Below are 16,127 nucleotides of genomic sequence, written 5' to 3' on the forward strand. Positions count from 1 at the left end.
GTTAACAAAACGTTGAAAAAAAAAGCCCAATGTATCAAATGCGACACAAAAAAAAAAAATTATAAATATATAATAAAAATATGTCATGAACAACATGATATAGCAAAAAAAAAAAGTGTATTTTGTTATAAGGGTTAATAAACATCTAAGTTCCCCCCAAAAATGGGTTGGGGTTGAATGGGATGAGTCTTACAGGGTTAATGGTCAACACAAAACTTTCATCTTCCTGGTGAAACTGAACAAATGCTAATTTTGGATCGTGTTATCAGAATTACTCAAGTAATACAACGAATTATAGTAAAGAGAGGTACTTGGTAAGGGCCACAAATTTAACAAATATTTGTGTCTATCATAAACTCAACGGGTGCAATGACACAAAATGAACCCTCTATGGTGGATCCAGTGGTCAAGGTTTTTCAGGCAGCAGTGTTTTAATTGTTTACTAAAGTTTAATTTTATATGTTAATATATACCAAGACTGACAATCATATTTGACACATCACTTGCAAATTTGGCAACAATATGATAAATATGGCCGGTCACCGGTCATATACATGCTGGACTTATGCACAGTTCGTTTATTCTTGTTTTCTAAACAGGCAAGTGCACATAGACTATTTGAATTTGTGTTTGATGGTCTAGAAAAAAAAATTAACTCCAGTTACACTTGCTCGCCTAGATGGCTAAATGGTGAAGAGGACGAGACTGTAATTCTATTGACACTTTCCAAGATGACAGTGAATAAAGTGCGGGACCATGTGGTGACATATCACCATTCATATAAATGCGTGCAAACGTCACTTTTTTGAAGCTGAGGTGCGGTCACAGCACAAACCGTCATGGTGGGTGATCCTGACCACTATCATTAGACCCCCATTTATTGGACAGGCACTCGAGGATAGAAAGAGGAAATCTTTCATATCACATGACATACCTTTGTCTTCAAAACATGGACATCTAGCAAAGAATCATGCACTTCTCATTTTCAGCAGCTTTATTTGAGTTCATTTCAATCCCATTTCTTTCTTTTACTATTTTTTAAAAACGTTTAGACCACTAGTTTTTGGCAGATATTCAAAAAATGCTGAATTTTATAGCAAAAATACAGCTTTCCAGTCATACTGATTCAACTTAATTTCACCCGATATTTTCCCGTTGTGCCCCATCAGTGGGGCCTGCTCCACTGTTTGAGAACACTCATGTCCAGTAAGACTCTTAGAGAAATCTTATCTGCTTTAACAAAATCCTTTAAACCTCAAAATATAGACTCATATAAATGCAGACCATTGGTGACAAAAATTTGTATTTAAATTTATGCAACAAAAACAAATGTTTAACAGATAGTAAAGGTTTAAGAAGGAAAAAGACTCAGAGAGAGATCTAATTTTGAGTCATAGTTTTTTTGATCCACTGGAGTTGTTTATCTGAGAGAAAAGCATACACTCCAGGGTGTGTTTTGTTACCACACTCCTTAGGTCCAAAGGAAGTGATTCCTGTCAACACACCACTGCACAACAGCGGTCCTCCTGAATCTCCCTGTAGAGAAAATTATAATATGATGGTCACTGAGTGTTTCTTCATTCACTGTGTGTTTATACATCACTCTGCATTTAATTATAAAATATTAATAATCTCTGCCCATAATAATCTCGTCAACAGCATGTCTTTTTCCTGTCCTCCTCCCTCTACCTCCCATTGGTCGAGGCAAATGGCTGCCCCTCCTGAACCTGGCTGTGCTGGAGGTTTCTTCCTGTTAAAAGGCAGCTTTTCCTTCCCACTGTCTCCAAAGTACTTGTTCAAAGGGGGTCTTCTGATTGTTGGTGTTTTCTCTGTATTATTGTACAGTCTTTACCTTACAATGCTTTAAGACAACTGTTGTTGTGATATAAATAGAATGAAATAGACTTGAATTTATTTAGTAGTTTATTTTTTCTGATCATTAACAGTTAAAGTGGTAAAAATGACTATCAAGCATACATACCTGACCGGTATCTGCTGTCTCTGATCCAGCACATATCATGCTGCTGGTGATAACAGGGTCGAGGTTGTAATAGGCACGTGAGTTGCACTTCACTCTGTTAGTCACTGTCACATTGACAGACCTCAGGACATCTGACATTTGCTCGGCTTTGCTTTTAGTTGCTCCCCATCCAGCCACCACACAGATGCTTCCAGCTGCAGGATCTTTGACAGCGTTGCCCAACTTGAGCCAATTAACCGTCTCGGTTTTCTTCACTTTTTTGTTAAGCTAAAATTTAAGATATAATTACTTAAGCATAATGAATTCATCATTGCCTTAATAGAATTTTTACAATAAATAAATAAGATAAAATAAAAACAATTAAAAAAAAACACATTTATTTTAAATGAAACTACTTAAGCCGACTCAACATGAAGTCAGTCTTTAATCACAATCAAAATTGAGAGACTAAAGTCGTAATTCTATTTTGAACAAAAAATTCAAAATACCAGAAGTTTTCAGGATTGTGCAGCTTACACTTACTGTTATATCCTATACAAAATCCACTCTTCCAAGAGGGCATGACAAATGTGGCAATGTGTCTTGACACAACAACTGTAATCTCCACTTTCCCACTCTTTTCTTGAAAAACAGTTTCAAGATTTAAAGATTATCTTGAAGTTTCCACTTTATTCTCAAAATGATTAGTAATACTTTTGTTCTTAATGCGGCCCTGATGCTCTGTCGTACAAACATTAAATGAAAAAAGAAAAATTATCTAAATTTTGCAGAAAAGCATCTTTCTCTTTCTGGTCTCAGGTGGAATTTGAGCTGTTGAATTTTGAACAGATGGGAAGATGAGAAAGACCTTATTTTACATCTGAAGTTAAATAATCATAAGTGACAGCCTGGCTTTGCAGTTGTGTTTATCTTGAATAAACATTTGCTTTTCTTGCTTAACATGTATTATGTAATGTCAGCAAACATAACTTTTATAGAAATCGCTAAGGATCGTTTTTCCATTCTGTTATAGTCACCTTACCTTGAGTAACATGAGGTCATTGACCCTGTCTTTTGCATCAAAACAGGGATGAGGAAAACTTTTTTTCACCTTTTGGATCTGCTTTTTTTTATCTCTCCTGATGGAGTGCACTCCCAGCAACACGTTCTTAATTCTAAAAGAGCCAAAACAATGCAGTGTTAAATTAAAGTTAAATTATGGCATAGGTTTACTGGCCAAGAAAGTGTCAAATAGAGAAGAAATGAAGATTTGCTTTCTCTCTGATTACTGAGTGGTTACATGATAAAAAAAAATTTACTAAGGTCACGATGTGGCATGTAGCTGATTGGAGTATCATGAAGCTTAAACATGTTGACTTGTATGATATTTTCAATACCCATGATGACATGGATTTTTTTGTGATCCAGTAAAAACATAAACAAATGCTTCAGATTCCTACTTATCACAGTGAGCAGCAGTCAGGACCCATGCTTCATCAATTAGTATCCCTCCACAATTGCCCTTGTTACCCTCAAGCAGAGCCATGAAAGGCAGTGAGTGTGGCTTGACTTCATTGCCTCCAATAATCTCAGAACCATCACCTAAAATGACAAATATTCAAAGAGATCACTAAGACAAATGAGTCGACAAGCGCTTAAACCAAAGACAGAAAACTCTCTGCACAACTTACTTTGTAAGCCTATAAGACATCTATGTGACACAGATCACAGAATCTATACACAAAATACTGGAAGCACATCCAAATACAAATTCTAACATTTATGAAACCTTTAAAATCCATGTAGGAGTGATCAGGAAAAGTGAAATTACACTCCAACTAAGAAACCATAACAAATTTGCTGAAAAACATTACTATGACTTAGACATATGTACATTAATTAACCACTAAATAAATCAAAAGCAGAAGAAATGACTCACTTGACTGAACAATGAGAAGAACGACACATGAGATCAAGACACTGAAAAATCCGAAGCAGTACATTTCTTCTTATTTGGCTTTGACTAAAACACACACTGGTGCGCACTCGTCTTTATGTATCAAGCCTAAAGGAAGTGGTCTGAAAATTCAGCATAATGGGCTCAAGCAAGGCGTGGGAATGCATTTGTTTCAAAGATAGTGGTAGCATTTACAAGTATTCATTCAGTAACCATGTCTTTTTTCTATGTCGTTGCTGAGGTTTGTTCTGTCTGGTGTACAATGAGTCATCCTTGAGTGTACGTGTCCATAAATCTACTTGTATGAAAAAAGCTAGAAGAGTGTATTGATGTTAAAAGAAAAAGCACTTTATAATAACTTTACAGTTGGTGTAGAGATTATTTCCTTATCAGACATGTAGCTTTGAAGCAGCTTCACCTGTCAACTAGTGCCAGTAAGAGACAATGAGGCATGTCTGTCAGCAGACAGTCCACAGATACATCCTGAAGGAAACATCTCAAAGGTAGTGCCCAAAAGAAGAAGGAACTGATTATTTTCAAATTATTAATAATTAATTACTTAATTGAATGTATAGTCATAAAGTGGATGTTTTCTATGTTGACATTACTGTAATTAATACTACTCAGAATGAGAAGACAGTATGTGCAAGAAAAAGTTGTTCACAGCCTTCTCTTTTTTAAGGCTTGTAATACGGAAAGTGGTGAATCTTTCTGGCTGACAGGTTGAATAATCTCACTTTGTTGTTTTACTTTCATGGGGTTTGTGTGTCCACAAAAAATGTGTTTTATCTCATGTGTTTCCAGCAAATGTGATTGACCGAAGCAAACAGGAGCACTTATATTTCTCTTGGCATTTTATGTAATTTGCAAAAAGAGAAAATATTTTTTTTAAATTAACAAACATCTTTGTTCACAAAAAAGAAAAAATGAGGGGAAAAGGAGTAAATATGTCATTTTCCACTGCAGGAACTAGGTGATTGTTTGTTTGTTTTTTCCAAAGGAGTAATTCTCTGTTGGCCAATAGAAAGAATATAGGTCTGGCTTTTCATGTCTCAAAGCTAACATGTCAACCTATATGTGCAATCTGCAGTGACAGCATCTAAAATATTAAATTGTAATCCATCACCTATCACAGTGGCTGTGTCCATTTTTGGTAAACAGAACGGCCACAAAGGCAAATATTTGACTCATCTGACTTCAATTCCTGCAGTGGAAATGGCTAGCCACAGCAGAACTACGATCACATGTGTGTACAAGAAGGAACGCGAGAAGCTTGAGAAGTATCAAGGGCTCAGAGGAGAGCTGCAGAAGATGTGGAGGGAGAGAGTAACAGTGGTCCCAGTATTAATCAGAGCACTAGGTGCGGTGACTCTTAAGCTAGGCGAGTGGCTACAGCAGATCCCAGGAACAACATCGGAGATCTCTGTCCAGAAGAGCGCAGTCCTAGGAACAGCTTTGATACAGCGTAGGACCCTCAAGCTCCCAGGCCTCTGATAGAGGACCCGACAGAGACCGCAATGACAACAAGACGTCAAAGATTTCCATCTTGTTTATCATGTTGATGCCTCTGGAGTCATGAAATTTCAGTTTGCTTAATTTATTCATGATTCAGTTGAGTTGTTTTTCTGACAAAAAAGAGTAGACACTAACTAAAGTGGTTGTTCTGTGTCTTCTTAAATTAATATATATATATTTAACCGCTGACAGACAAGAAGTATAATAAAAAAAGTTAACATATATTTACTGTTAACTTTTTCAATTCGTGATTGTGGAATATTCATCATTTTCAGCTTCATTTCAACTTTTGATTTAGTGGTTTGTTTGTTTTTTACTGTGTATTAAGTTGTAGTAGCTCAAAATAGCTGCAAACTTAGGTCAGGTCACTAAACAAATTATAATGCATCATGGATAATCCTAACCACCATCATTCAATTCAATTCAATTTATTTATATAGCACTCTTCACAGGGTAAAAACCACATAGTGCTTCACAGTAATATAAAAACAGAAATACATTTAACCATAAAGTACATAAACAGGACATAACTTTGTCTTTGCAAGACATTTATCTAGACACTCTTATCTCAATATGGCATCTGATTCTTGGTGTGCTTGCTTTTTCTACATTTAGTAACCCAGACCATTGGTTACTAATGCAAAACAAAAGTACATTACAGAAAAGTACACTTCTATCAGTCAACTGAATTTCACACCATATTTCTACAGGTTGACAACCACTGATTTACAACAAACGTTCAGTAACACTCTGCTTTAACATCATCCCTAAAATCATAAATATAGACAGATATAAATGTAGACTCGTGGTGGCAAAATAACACAACTGAACTTAGTATCCCTCTTTAATTTAAAGATGGAAGCAGGAATGATTCAGAGAACTCATTCTATTTTAGATCCCTTCATTGTATTTTTGATCCACTTGAGTTGTTTTTCTGACAGAAAAGAGTAAACTCCGGGTTTTTTAATGAGACCGCACATCCGTCCAAAGGAAGTGATTCCAGCTAGCACACCATTGCACATGAGAGGTCCTCCTGAATCCCCCTGCAAAGAGAGCAATAATATGAGGTTCATTTTTTCATTTATTTTTCGACTCGTTTACGGTTCAAGTAGCGAAGTGGACGGTGAGGCGTACATACCTGACAGGTATCAGCTGTGTTCCTACCATTCGAACCAGCACATATCATGCTGCTGGTGATAACAGGATTGAGGCTGTAATAATCAGCTGAGTTGCACGTCACTCTGTCAATCACTGTAACATTGACAGACCTCAGGACATCTGACATTCGATTGACATTGTTTTTAGTAGTTCCCCATCCAGCCACCACACAGACGCTGCCAGCTTTCGGCTCCTTACTGGTTTTGGGCAGCGTGAGCCAGTTTACAGCTTTGGTTTTTTTCACTTTCTTGTCCAGCTGAAATTTAAATAATACTTATTTAACCATAATGGGTTCATCATTGCTTTTAGTAAAAACAAACAACAAAACACACACATTTATCATATTTGAGAGAGTGCATGTATATATTTGAGCTTATATGTATAATTTTGACTTTGAGAAAATTCAACAAAAACAAATTTTCTATAAATTCCTCTAAATATAATTATCAGCAATCTTGGATCACTTTTCCATTCTTTTGTAGTCACATTACCTTGAGTAACATGAGGTCATTGACCTTGTCCGTGCCATCATAGCAGGGATGAGGCAAACTTTTTTTCACCTTTCGGACCTGTCGGAAATCTTTTTCATCTGCTTTGATGGAGTGCACCCCCAGCAACACCTTCTTAATGCTGTAAGAGCAAAAACGGTGCAGTGTTAAATTACAGTTCAGTTATGGAATAGGTTTATTGATTAAGAAAGTGACAAATATGGTAACAGTGATGCAGAGCAGCACTTGTTCCTTGTAAAGAAGTGTTCAAACCCCTGAGCTCTTGTGGTTTCTTTAGTCACTATCTGCCAGATTATAGCTGCTATAATGAATGCTGAGTGGAGCATCATAAAGAGGAAATGTTACTGACTAGCATGGCATTTTGAATAATCATAGTGCAACATCTTTGCAAGAGCCAACAAGAATTAAGATTGCAATTTTCAAATGTTAATGGGAAAGATTCCTACCTAGGACAGTGTGCAGCAGTCAGGACCCATGCTTGATCAATTAGTACCCCTCCACATATCGGTTTGTCACTCTCCAGCAGAGCCATGTAAGGCAGCGAGTGTGGCTGCACTTCATTACCTCCAATGATCTCAGAACCACGACCTAAAGTGACAAATATTCAAAGAGGTCATTGAGATGAACAGATAAATTCTCTTCACACTTTCCTTTGTAAAACTAAAAGACATTTAGATCACACAATCTACATGCACAACACTAAACAAAGCATAAGAAACAAGCAGAAACATTACCATGATTTAGGCATATTTACATCAATTAATTCATTAGTATTAAATAAACAAATGCACAACAGATGAAATAACTCACTTGACTGAACAATGAGAAGGACAACACATGAGAGGAAAACACTGAAACCCCTGAGGCAGAGCATTTCTTCTTGTTTCGCTTTGATCTAAATAGACTGAAACACACTATGGTGCACAAAGTCGCCTTTATGTGAGCTCAGAGGAAGTGGTCTGACAAATGGAAATTCATGTGTCATGAAAAGCGGTCGCAAGCATGAGGTGAGGATGCATTCATTTCAAAGCCAGTGATCCGATTTACAAGTAAATCTCATGATCTGTGTGGCACAGTGCAAGTCATCAGTGGGTGCAGGTGTCAATACATGGACTAGTGTGAAACAGTTGGAGGAAGACATTATTCATGTTGAAAGAATAAGTCCTTTACAAGAACTACACTACCAGTCAAAAGTTTGGACACACCGTCTCATTTAATGATTTTTCTTTCTTTTCATAGCTATTTACATTGTAGACTCATATGGCATTCTGTAGTAAACAAATAACTCAAAACATATTTATATTTTAGATTCTTCAAAATAGCTACTCTTTTATTTGATTACTGCTTTGTACACTCTTGGCATTCTCTCGATGAGCAGTTTTGTAGGAGTTCCCAGAGATGCCGAATATTTGTTGGCCCTTTTGCCTTCACTCTGTGGTTCATCAGATCCCAAACCATCTCGATTGGGTTTAGGTCAGGTAACTGTGGAGGCCAAGTCATCTGGTGCAGATCTCCATCACTCTCCTTCTTGGTCAAATACCCCTTAGACAGCCCGGAGGTGTGTTTGGGGTCATTGCCTGTTGAAAAATAAATGACGGTCGAACTGAAGGCAAACCAGATGGGATGTCGTGTCGCTGCAGGATGCTGTGGTAGCCATGCTGGTTCAGTGTGCCTTCAATTTTTAATAAATCCCCAACAGTGTCACCATCAAAGCACCCCATCACACCTCCTCCTCCATGCTTCATGGTGGGAATCATGCATGTTTCTGCGTCGTACAAAAACACGGTGGCTGGAACCACAGATTTCAAATTTAGACTAATCAGACCAAAGCACAGATTTTCTCCAGTCTAACGTCCAATCCTCATGTTTCTTGTCCCAAACAAATCTATTCTGCTTGTTGCTTTTCCTTAGTAGCGGCTTCCTAGTATCTATTTGAGCAAATCCACAAAGGAACCCTGACAAAGCCCATCTGTCATGGTCCGTGTGAGCAGCTGGGTGTGGCTGGTGTGGATCCCGGCTTCCTGTAACACTAGCGTTCCCCCTCCTCGACTCAGAGATGGTCTTTCCCTTTTTCCTTTACAGAGGTTACATCTTTCACCATCTTACAATGCTGTGATTGCAGCCATTTACCAACTCTCTGTGAATGGTACTCATGGTCTTTGATCAGTGGGCTTTGGTCAGTGGTTGTTGATCAATGGTCATGAGAATTAGAATTATTAAGATTAAGGAACTGACCTCCCAGCCTATTGTTTATAAGGTTGGGGAAACCTGCAGTCAGCTGAGACTGAAGAAGTCACTTGGATGAGTGATGAAACGTTTCTCCCACAAAACGCTACATCCAGATGAACAGAATCAACTTTTGGAGATTTACTTACCTGGATTATTGAGCATGCATCAAGATATTTAGTTACATATATGTGCTTCATAATTCCATATATTTTTATTCATATATTTGATGGCTTCAGTGAGAATCTGCAATGCAAATTGTCTTGAAAATAAAGAAAACCATCAAATAAGAAGGTGCGTCCAAACCTTTGACTGGTAGTGGTCACTATGGTCACTTTTTTTTCTCTGTAAAGGTTCTTTTCTGTTTTTCTTATCAGACATGTGACTTTGGAGCAGCTTCATCTGGCAGCTAGTGTCACTGAGAGTCAGTGAAGCATGTATGTTAGCTGGGACTCCACAGATATACCCCGAAGGAATCTTCTCTAAAAATAAGTATGGAGCTTAGTATTTAGTCTGTAGGCTTTTCAGTTATTTGGAGTCTGAAGTTAGAGTGAACAAGGTTGGAAACATCGTCCTCTAGCCAGGTATCCTTTGTGATGTGGCAAAATACCATTCATGTTTAGAGTACCCAAATGGTTAGTGTGGGATAGCAACTAGCTATACAAGTAATTTATAGCATTGACTAGCTAGCGTAGTCAATGCTATAAAGAGAGCACCTTCTTTCTGTATTTGCATCTGTTGCTCCAGCCCCAGACACATCTGACCAATAAGCAGACTAAATGTTCTCATGTGGTTTGTAGTGACATGTTTTGGTTCACTTTGAGTTTTTTTTCTGTGTGAATTGAGACAAAACCACAGGAAAACCTACCCGCCACCCCCCCCCCCTCCCCCTCTCCCCTCAGTCTAGCCCAGTCATAGACTGGAAGTTGAGCAAAATTAATGACTGAGTCGGTAAGTTGGTGGAACATAGTCATAGCACTGCGTAGCATTTATTCCACTGAACACTATGCAGTGGTTTCAAAAAGTAAGTATAGGTCTTGATTTAACACCTTGTGGAACCACCTTGGGCAGCAATAAGTTAAAGCTCTCATATTCTGTATTACTTTAACACTTTTTGTGGCAGAATGTTGGTCAACTGTTCTTCTCTAAACTTTGACTAGATGACCGTAGCAGCTTGATTCCTTTTTTTTTTTCAGCCATTCTGCTGTTGTTGGTATGCCTGACATCTTTCTCTTGTTGCAGGGCCCAGTTTCAGCCAAGCTTCAGCTGTCAGACAGATGGCCTCACATTAACTTTGCATTAACTTTGTATATAGATGAGTTCATTGTCAAATCAATGACTGCAAGGTCCCCAGATCCTGTGACTGCAAAACAAACTCAGGTCAACAAAGCTCCACTACTATTTAATGTTTGACAGTCGGTATGAGGTGTTTGTGCTGATATACTGAGTTTGGTTTTCTCCAAATGTGGCACTGTGCGTTAGAGAACACTGTTCCAGAAATCTGGCTCACATTCTACTTTCATAATCGTACAATTATGAACTTTAACATTTAATATGCTAACTGAGGCCTGTAGAGTCTGAGATGTAGCTCTGGGGTTTTTGCAATGTCTCTTAGCACTTCATGGTTTGACCTTAGGGTGAATTTGCTTTGACATACACTCCAGGGGAGAGTATGCCTTTCTATAACACTGACACCTGAGTGCTCCAGACCAGCAAACTGCCAAAACCTGTGCTTTTATATAGGTGGTCACACATGCTGATGATCAGTTAATCAAGTGCATTAGCAGCACATGGCTGCTACATACCTTTTTACTTTCCTGTAGAAACAGGAATAGAAAAGAACAGAATGGAATAGAATAGTCCTTTATTGTCATTGTACATGTACAATGAAATTACAGGTGCTCCATACCAACAAATATAAATAGTAGACAACAGGATTAAAAAACAAACAAGATTAATATAAAAAATTATAGAAATTATAGAAAGAACAAGTTGGTACAATCCCAAAGTCTTTTTTCTTTGTTTTTCATTAAATGTGTGCAAATAATCAATAAACCAACAACTTTATTGAATATTTGTATCTATGCCACTCTTTGTAAATAAGCTTGTCAGCAGAGTATAGTAAGTAATCAACTGTTTATACTGCTATTCAGTTACTGTTAACTTGTTTCCTGATACGCTACATAAATCCTAAAGGCAGCTTAAAAAATACACCTAAAGGCCTGAGAACCATGAGATCAGCAAGGTCTTTATGTAAAACACATTGCTTGTTTGTGTAATCACTACTTTTTTGACCTATGTTTGATTCAAGAAAAATATCTCACTCTCAATCAAGAATACTGGTAATGTTATTTTCCATCTTTGAAATGCTAATGTTTCATTTGGGTCATGACATTCAATTAAATGCACTGCCACTATCTGAAACTATTGAGAAGACCCTAAAAGTTATGTTTGTCTAATTCTAATTTAAAGCAACAAGTACATTTTGAAAGAAGCTTTATAATATTTCGTCCAATATCAATGGGCCCTGTAATAAAAAAATATTGTAATAAACAAACAAATGAACAAAAAACACTAAAAAATATAAAAGAAAAAAGAAATCCTAAAAGTGAAGAATAACAACAATAAACATTTTTTAAATTTTACAGTTTAAATTTTTCTTTTTGTTCCTCTTAATAGTTTATATTTTTATGACTTATAACTTCTAGCAGCACTGGATGAAATATATTGTTCTTCGCTCATTTTTCACATTTACTGACTTTCTTGCTTTTTTAAATAAACTAAAGGTGAGTACATCAAGAAAAAGTGGAAAAACAAAACAACATAATACATAATATGTGATTTCTTCCTACTGCTCATTAAAATCAAATGACGGTTTCATCTTGAGGTAAAAAGTGATACTACAGTGGTCCATCTGACACTTCACTGCATTGACTTGTGCTAATACTTCATAACTCAGACTGTGATGAGTTACAGCATGACACATTTTGTGGGAAATGACTAACAGGTAGTTTTAGTTAAAAAAAAAAAAAAAAAAAGAAGCATAAAATGCTTTTAACAAATACTCCAGGGACTACTTTTTTTAAATTTTGAGGGTCACATATTTTCACATGTGCTCACTAATCTGAATGACCAATGGTACAACCATACAATACAAAACAACAGTGTAGATGTCTGTTTATAAAGATGAAGCCAATGTGAAAGTGCCTTAAACCTGCATCCTATGTGAAGGGCCGCTACAATGCAATATCTGTGGCTGCGTAAAGGCTTTCGGTACTATGAGTCTGTGGGTAAACGGCAACGGAAAACACAATCCTGTTGAGTTCGTGGTCTTAGTCACTCATTTAGGATCAAATTTAATAAAAATCGAAAGGTATTTTAGAAAAGTTGGTCATACCATGTTTCAAAAAAGAAGGTTTAACTGTAGTATTTTCTACACACTGGTTAACGATTCATTTGTAAATGAGAAGCAGTTTTTTTAAAAAATGAATCTGTCTCCATGTATTCTATATTCATTGTGTTGGCATTTTTCATTTGAAGAGATTTTTCTACAAATGTCTAGACTATGTTTTTTCCGTGTCTTAACCAATGCCTGGAGTTTTCTGAGGGACCAGATCAACAATTGTGTCTTCAGTTGAGAGCAACACTGGAGAGATGTAATGATTTGATTCTTCAAAACGACCTGCTGTTTAAAAAATAAAAATAAAAATTATGTTATATGTTATGGAGATTTTTTTTAAATATATAGATTTTTTACTGGAGAAAGAAGACCTACCTTTTTTAAGGATATGATAAAGAATCCACAGTGGAGGAGCAAGCAACATCAGTTTAATGACCATCAAAACAGCAAAGATGATATCGTGATCTACCGAAGTAGAGAGGATACAGAGACACAGATACAAAAGAGGGAGGCAAGCACCAGTTTACAATGATGAGTAAATGGGCTGAATATAATAGAATATTTTAATTTAAGTTGTTGTCAGTTATTGTACACAGTATCTAGGAAGCAAGCCATGACACAAAAATAAACAAGAACTTCCTCACCTGTTTTAACGTCTACTGTTGTAGGGTTACTCTGCAGGATGATGTTTCCACCAGTAACACTGTCAGGCCGAACAACAAAGGCAGAGATATGTAGGAAATACTTTGTGCCTGATGTTAAGTTGGAGATGCTGATGCTCATCGCTGCAGAACCATTGGTGCAGGAGTAAAAGACTGTCTCACATCTGCTGTCACATATGGTCACATTGTAACTGTGTGGTGTCGTCTGCATAAAGGCAGAGATATTCCAACTAAGATTCACATGTTCCGCACCCACTGAGTCCACTGTCACCGACTGAGGGGAATGTGGACCTGTGGGAAGAAAAACAGTCAGAGTCAAGTAAGAGCTCAGGTATGGATCATAAAAAATAACATGTTATCAGATAGGTTTGATGAAAAATGATGGAGAAAACAGAGATTTAAATACCAGGTGATGGGTTATTATATGAGGAGAGCTAGATAGGTCAGTGAGGGGGCCAGCAGCAGAAGCAGTATCTGCTCTTTTGTGGGGAGGAACAGGAGAATCCTGGTAAAATACTAAAAAATGAACTCCAGCATGAACTACGGTGGACTAGTTCATCTATCTAAATTGGTTGGAGGTACTGTCTCATGTTACTGTGCTTTTGAGCAGGGATCTCCAACTTCAGAGAGCTGCGGGCCACTGCTGGCACTGTCATCTCATTGTATTATTTCAAATATTGTATAAATATTGTATAACAACAATTTTTTTTCTCACTCTTAACTAACTGAAGCTTTTCATTGAACTACCAAATAAATAAATTGGTACACTCTTTCTGGCCAGACACATTGCAGCACTTTTGCAATCATTATGTTCATATTTAACAAAATAAAAATGCAGACATAAGTGTACACATTCATTTTTTACGGCCAGTGAAAAATGTTTTCTTTACAAATAACTTTCTCACTGAACTAACGCAGCCAACATGTTTGTACTGTCTGCTCATATTGCCTTCATATTAAATATTTTTTTGCTTTTTAATGAACTTTTTAAGGAACAACAGGAAAGAAATCCTCCCTAACAAAAAGAGTAATTTCAAGGGCCAAATTGCATTATATTTCTTCACCTCAACATATGGGCCGCAAGTAGGGGTGACACGGGCTGCAAGTGTCCCCAGGCTGTGAGTTTTAGAGCCCTGCTTTAGAGGTTTAAACCAGCAAAACTATTTTAATAATGATTTTTTTCAACTGCTACCTAACTAATCTGTTATAAATAATAACAGGCAGGTGGATGCAGGATATAAACAAAGCACCATAACATAACCAGTAGAGTATGGGATCATTTTCTTGTGGCAACACACTCACCTTAGACAGGTAGAACAGGTTTTTAGTCACTGCATCGTGTTTCAGTGAATCTGACTGTTTGCATTTTTTAGTTGTGTGCCTCATCTTTATTGAGTATCATATTTAGACTTTGTAGTTACTATATTTGTCAGTTTCTAACTCCAAAAAGAGCAAAAAATGCATTACTTACCCTGACAGACAACCATGTGTGGTTCCTTACAGTAGCGAGCCAACAGGTTCTTGTCTTTTTCCAGCATGGCCTCTAAACTTGCACAGCAGCCTTCATTGTTTCTCCTGTACCAGTGTTCATAGCCCAGTTGTTCCCCATTCACCCACTGCCAGTCACTGGAGACACTCTGGCGTTTCAGACCAAGCCAAAAGCTGACTTTTGTGGCAGGAGTAGCATTCAGGACACTGAAGTACTGCTCCTCTGTGGTCAGGACAGCAAGGTCCACATAGTACTTCTGACAGAACTCCTGGGCTTTGACCCATGGCATAGGTCTTTGGACTAGGAAGTAATAAGAAGAGATCTGACCCACTGCTAAGCCATGACATACCACTGCATAAGGAAAAAAAACATAGATGAAGGCAGAGTAGTTAACAATAGCTATGTTTGGTTGTTTGATTGTGTTATAATCTATTAGACATGTTTTCATTATATACATTTAAATAGTGTGTTGCAGTATTTAGTAGAATAACTGTGTACAAGTGTTAAATAAATACTGAAGTATAGCCACCATTTTTCAATCTACAGAAATGCCCAAGTTGTAAAGACAGACATTAACCTTAAAGACGAAAATGCAACTGAGAGATTTGAGACTACATTTGTATGTCATTGTAGAAGAGCATGGAACAGGGGGCCAAGGGTCTTCTCCCTCTAATAATCTGTCCTCGTGAGCAGCTAAGTCACATTTTAGCTAACATTAACAGCAGCTAGAGTATGTCTGTGAAGGTTCTCAGTCATCCAGGTCATCGTAGTCAAAGGAGCTTGCAAAGAAAAGCGTCTGGACTTCTTTAAGTTACTTGAAGACGTTTCACCTCTCATCCAAGAAGCTTCTTCAGTTCTAAGGTCAAATGGTGGAGAGTCCCAGATATAAACCTAGTGGGAGTATCCCCCCCACAGAGGGACAAAAGGACCCCCTGATGATCCTCTAATCCCCTGAGCCAAGGTGTGAAACTGGGTGTGGGTCCCACTCAAAACGTGCGGCTATCCTAAAAGGGCGTTCTTAAAGTCAGCAAAGAGACACAGAAAAGAAGATCAGACACCAGCGAGGGAGGATAAGAAAGACAGACGCAACAACATTGTCATCCCCTATGTAGCCGGTGTATCAGAAAAACTCAGGAGAGTTTTCTCCAAGCACGATATCCCAGTGTATTTCAGACCCAGCAACACGCTCAGACAAAAACTGGTTCACCCGAAAGACAAAACGCCAAAACACAAACTTAACAATGTGGTGTA

General features: G+C 37.5%; 3 protein-coding genes across 3 annotated transcripts; all 3 read right to left on the reverse strand.

Annotated features, from left to right (window-relative positions):
- Window positions 1-1,380: 1,380 nt before the first annotated feature.
- Window positions 1,381-3,963, reverse strand: LOC146657774 (granzyme A-like). Its single transcript, XM_085427037.1, has 5 exons — window positions 3,900-3,963; window positions 3,421-3,562; window positions 3,003-3,135; window positions 1,982-2,248; window positions 1,381-1,536 (listed from the first exon to the last, which is right to left on the reverse strand). Exons 1-5 carry the CDS (start codon window positions 3,961-3,963, stop codon window positions 1,381-1,383), a joined length of 762 nt encoding a protein of 253 aa, XP_085283163.1.
- A 2,350-nt stretch (window positions 3,964-6,313) lies between these two features.
- LOC146657775 (granzyme A-like) lies at window positions 6,314-7,973 on the reverse strand. Its single transcript, XM_085427038.1, has 5 exons — window positions 7,910-7,973; window positions 7,546-7,687; window positions 7,082-7,220; window positions 6,571-6,846; window positions 6,314-6,475 (listed from the first exon to the last, which is right to left on the reverse strand). Exons 1-5 carry the CDS (start codon window positions 7,971-7,973, stop codon window positions 6,314-6,316), a joined length of 783 nt encoding a protein of 260 aa, XP_085283164.1.
- Window positions 7,974-12,320: 4,347 nt separating this feature from the next.
- LOC146657776 (uncharacterized) lies at window positions 12,321-15,209 on the reverse strand. Its single transcript, XM_085427039.1, has 4 exons — window positions 14,859-15,209; window positions 13,370-13,678; window positions 13,101-13,190; window positions 12,321-13,010 (listed from the first exon to the last, which is right to left on the reverse strand). Exons 1-4 carry the CDS (start codon window positions 15,163-15,165, stop codon window positions 12,907-12,909), a joined length of 810 nt encoding a protein of 269 aa, XP_085283165.1. The 5' UTR covers window positions 15,166-15,209; the 3' UTR covers window positions 12,321-12,906.
- Window positions 15,210-16,127: the final 918 nt, after the last annotated feature.

Source organism: Rhamphochromis longiceps, linkage group LG12 (assembly GCF_057381845.1).
Source record: "Rhamphochromis longiceps isolate RC_006_pf linkage group LG12, R_longiceps_female_GT1.1, whole genome shotgun sequence".
Classification (NCBI taxonomy): Eukaryota; Metazoa; Chordata; class Actinopteri; order Cichliformes; family Cichlidae; genus Rhamphochromis; species Rhamphochromis longiceps.

Excerpts from the sequence above, each read along its gene's own strand:
- LOC146657774 (XM_085427037.1), bottom strand. The coding sequence starts at position 3,963 with ATGTACTGCTTCGGATTTTTCAGTGTCTTGATCTCATGTGTCGTTCTT. Across the intron at positions 2,249-3,002 it reads ATGACCTCATGTTACTCAAG|CTTAACAAAAAAGTGAAGAA; the intron begins GTAAGGTGACTA and ends CTTAAATTTTAG. Across the intron at positions 1,537-1,981 it reads AGACAGCAGATACCGGTCAG|GGAGATTCAGGAGGACCGCT; the intron begins GTATGTATGCTT and ends TTTTCTCTACAG.
- LOC146657776 (XM_085427039.1), bottom strand. The coding sequence starts at position 15,165 with ATGCCATGGGTCAAAGCCCAGGAGTTCTGTCAGAAGTACTATGTGGAC. Across the intron at positions 13,679-14,858 it reads ACACATGGTTGTCTGTCAGG|GTCCACATTCCCCTCAGTCG; the intron begins GTAAGTAATGCA and ends TTCTTCCCACAG. Across the intron at positions 13,011-13,100 it reads TTATCATATCCTTAAAAAAG|CAGGTCGTTTTGAAGAATCA; the intron begins GTAGGTCTTCTT and ends TTTTTTAAACAG.
- LOC146657775 (XM_085427038.1), bottom strand. The coding sequence starts at position 7,973 with ATGCTCTGCCTCAGGGGTTTCAGTGTTTTCCTCTCATGTGTTGTCCTT. Across the intron at positions 6,847-7,081 it reads ATGACCTCATGTTACTCAAG|CTGGACAAGAAAGTGAAAAA; the intron begins GTAATGTGACTA and ends TTTAAATTTCAG. Across the intron at positions 6,476-6,570 it reads ACACAGCTGATACCTGTCAG|GGGGATTCAGGAGGACCTCT; the intron begins GTATGTACGCCT and ends CTCTCTTTGCAG.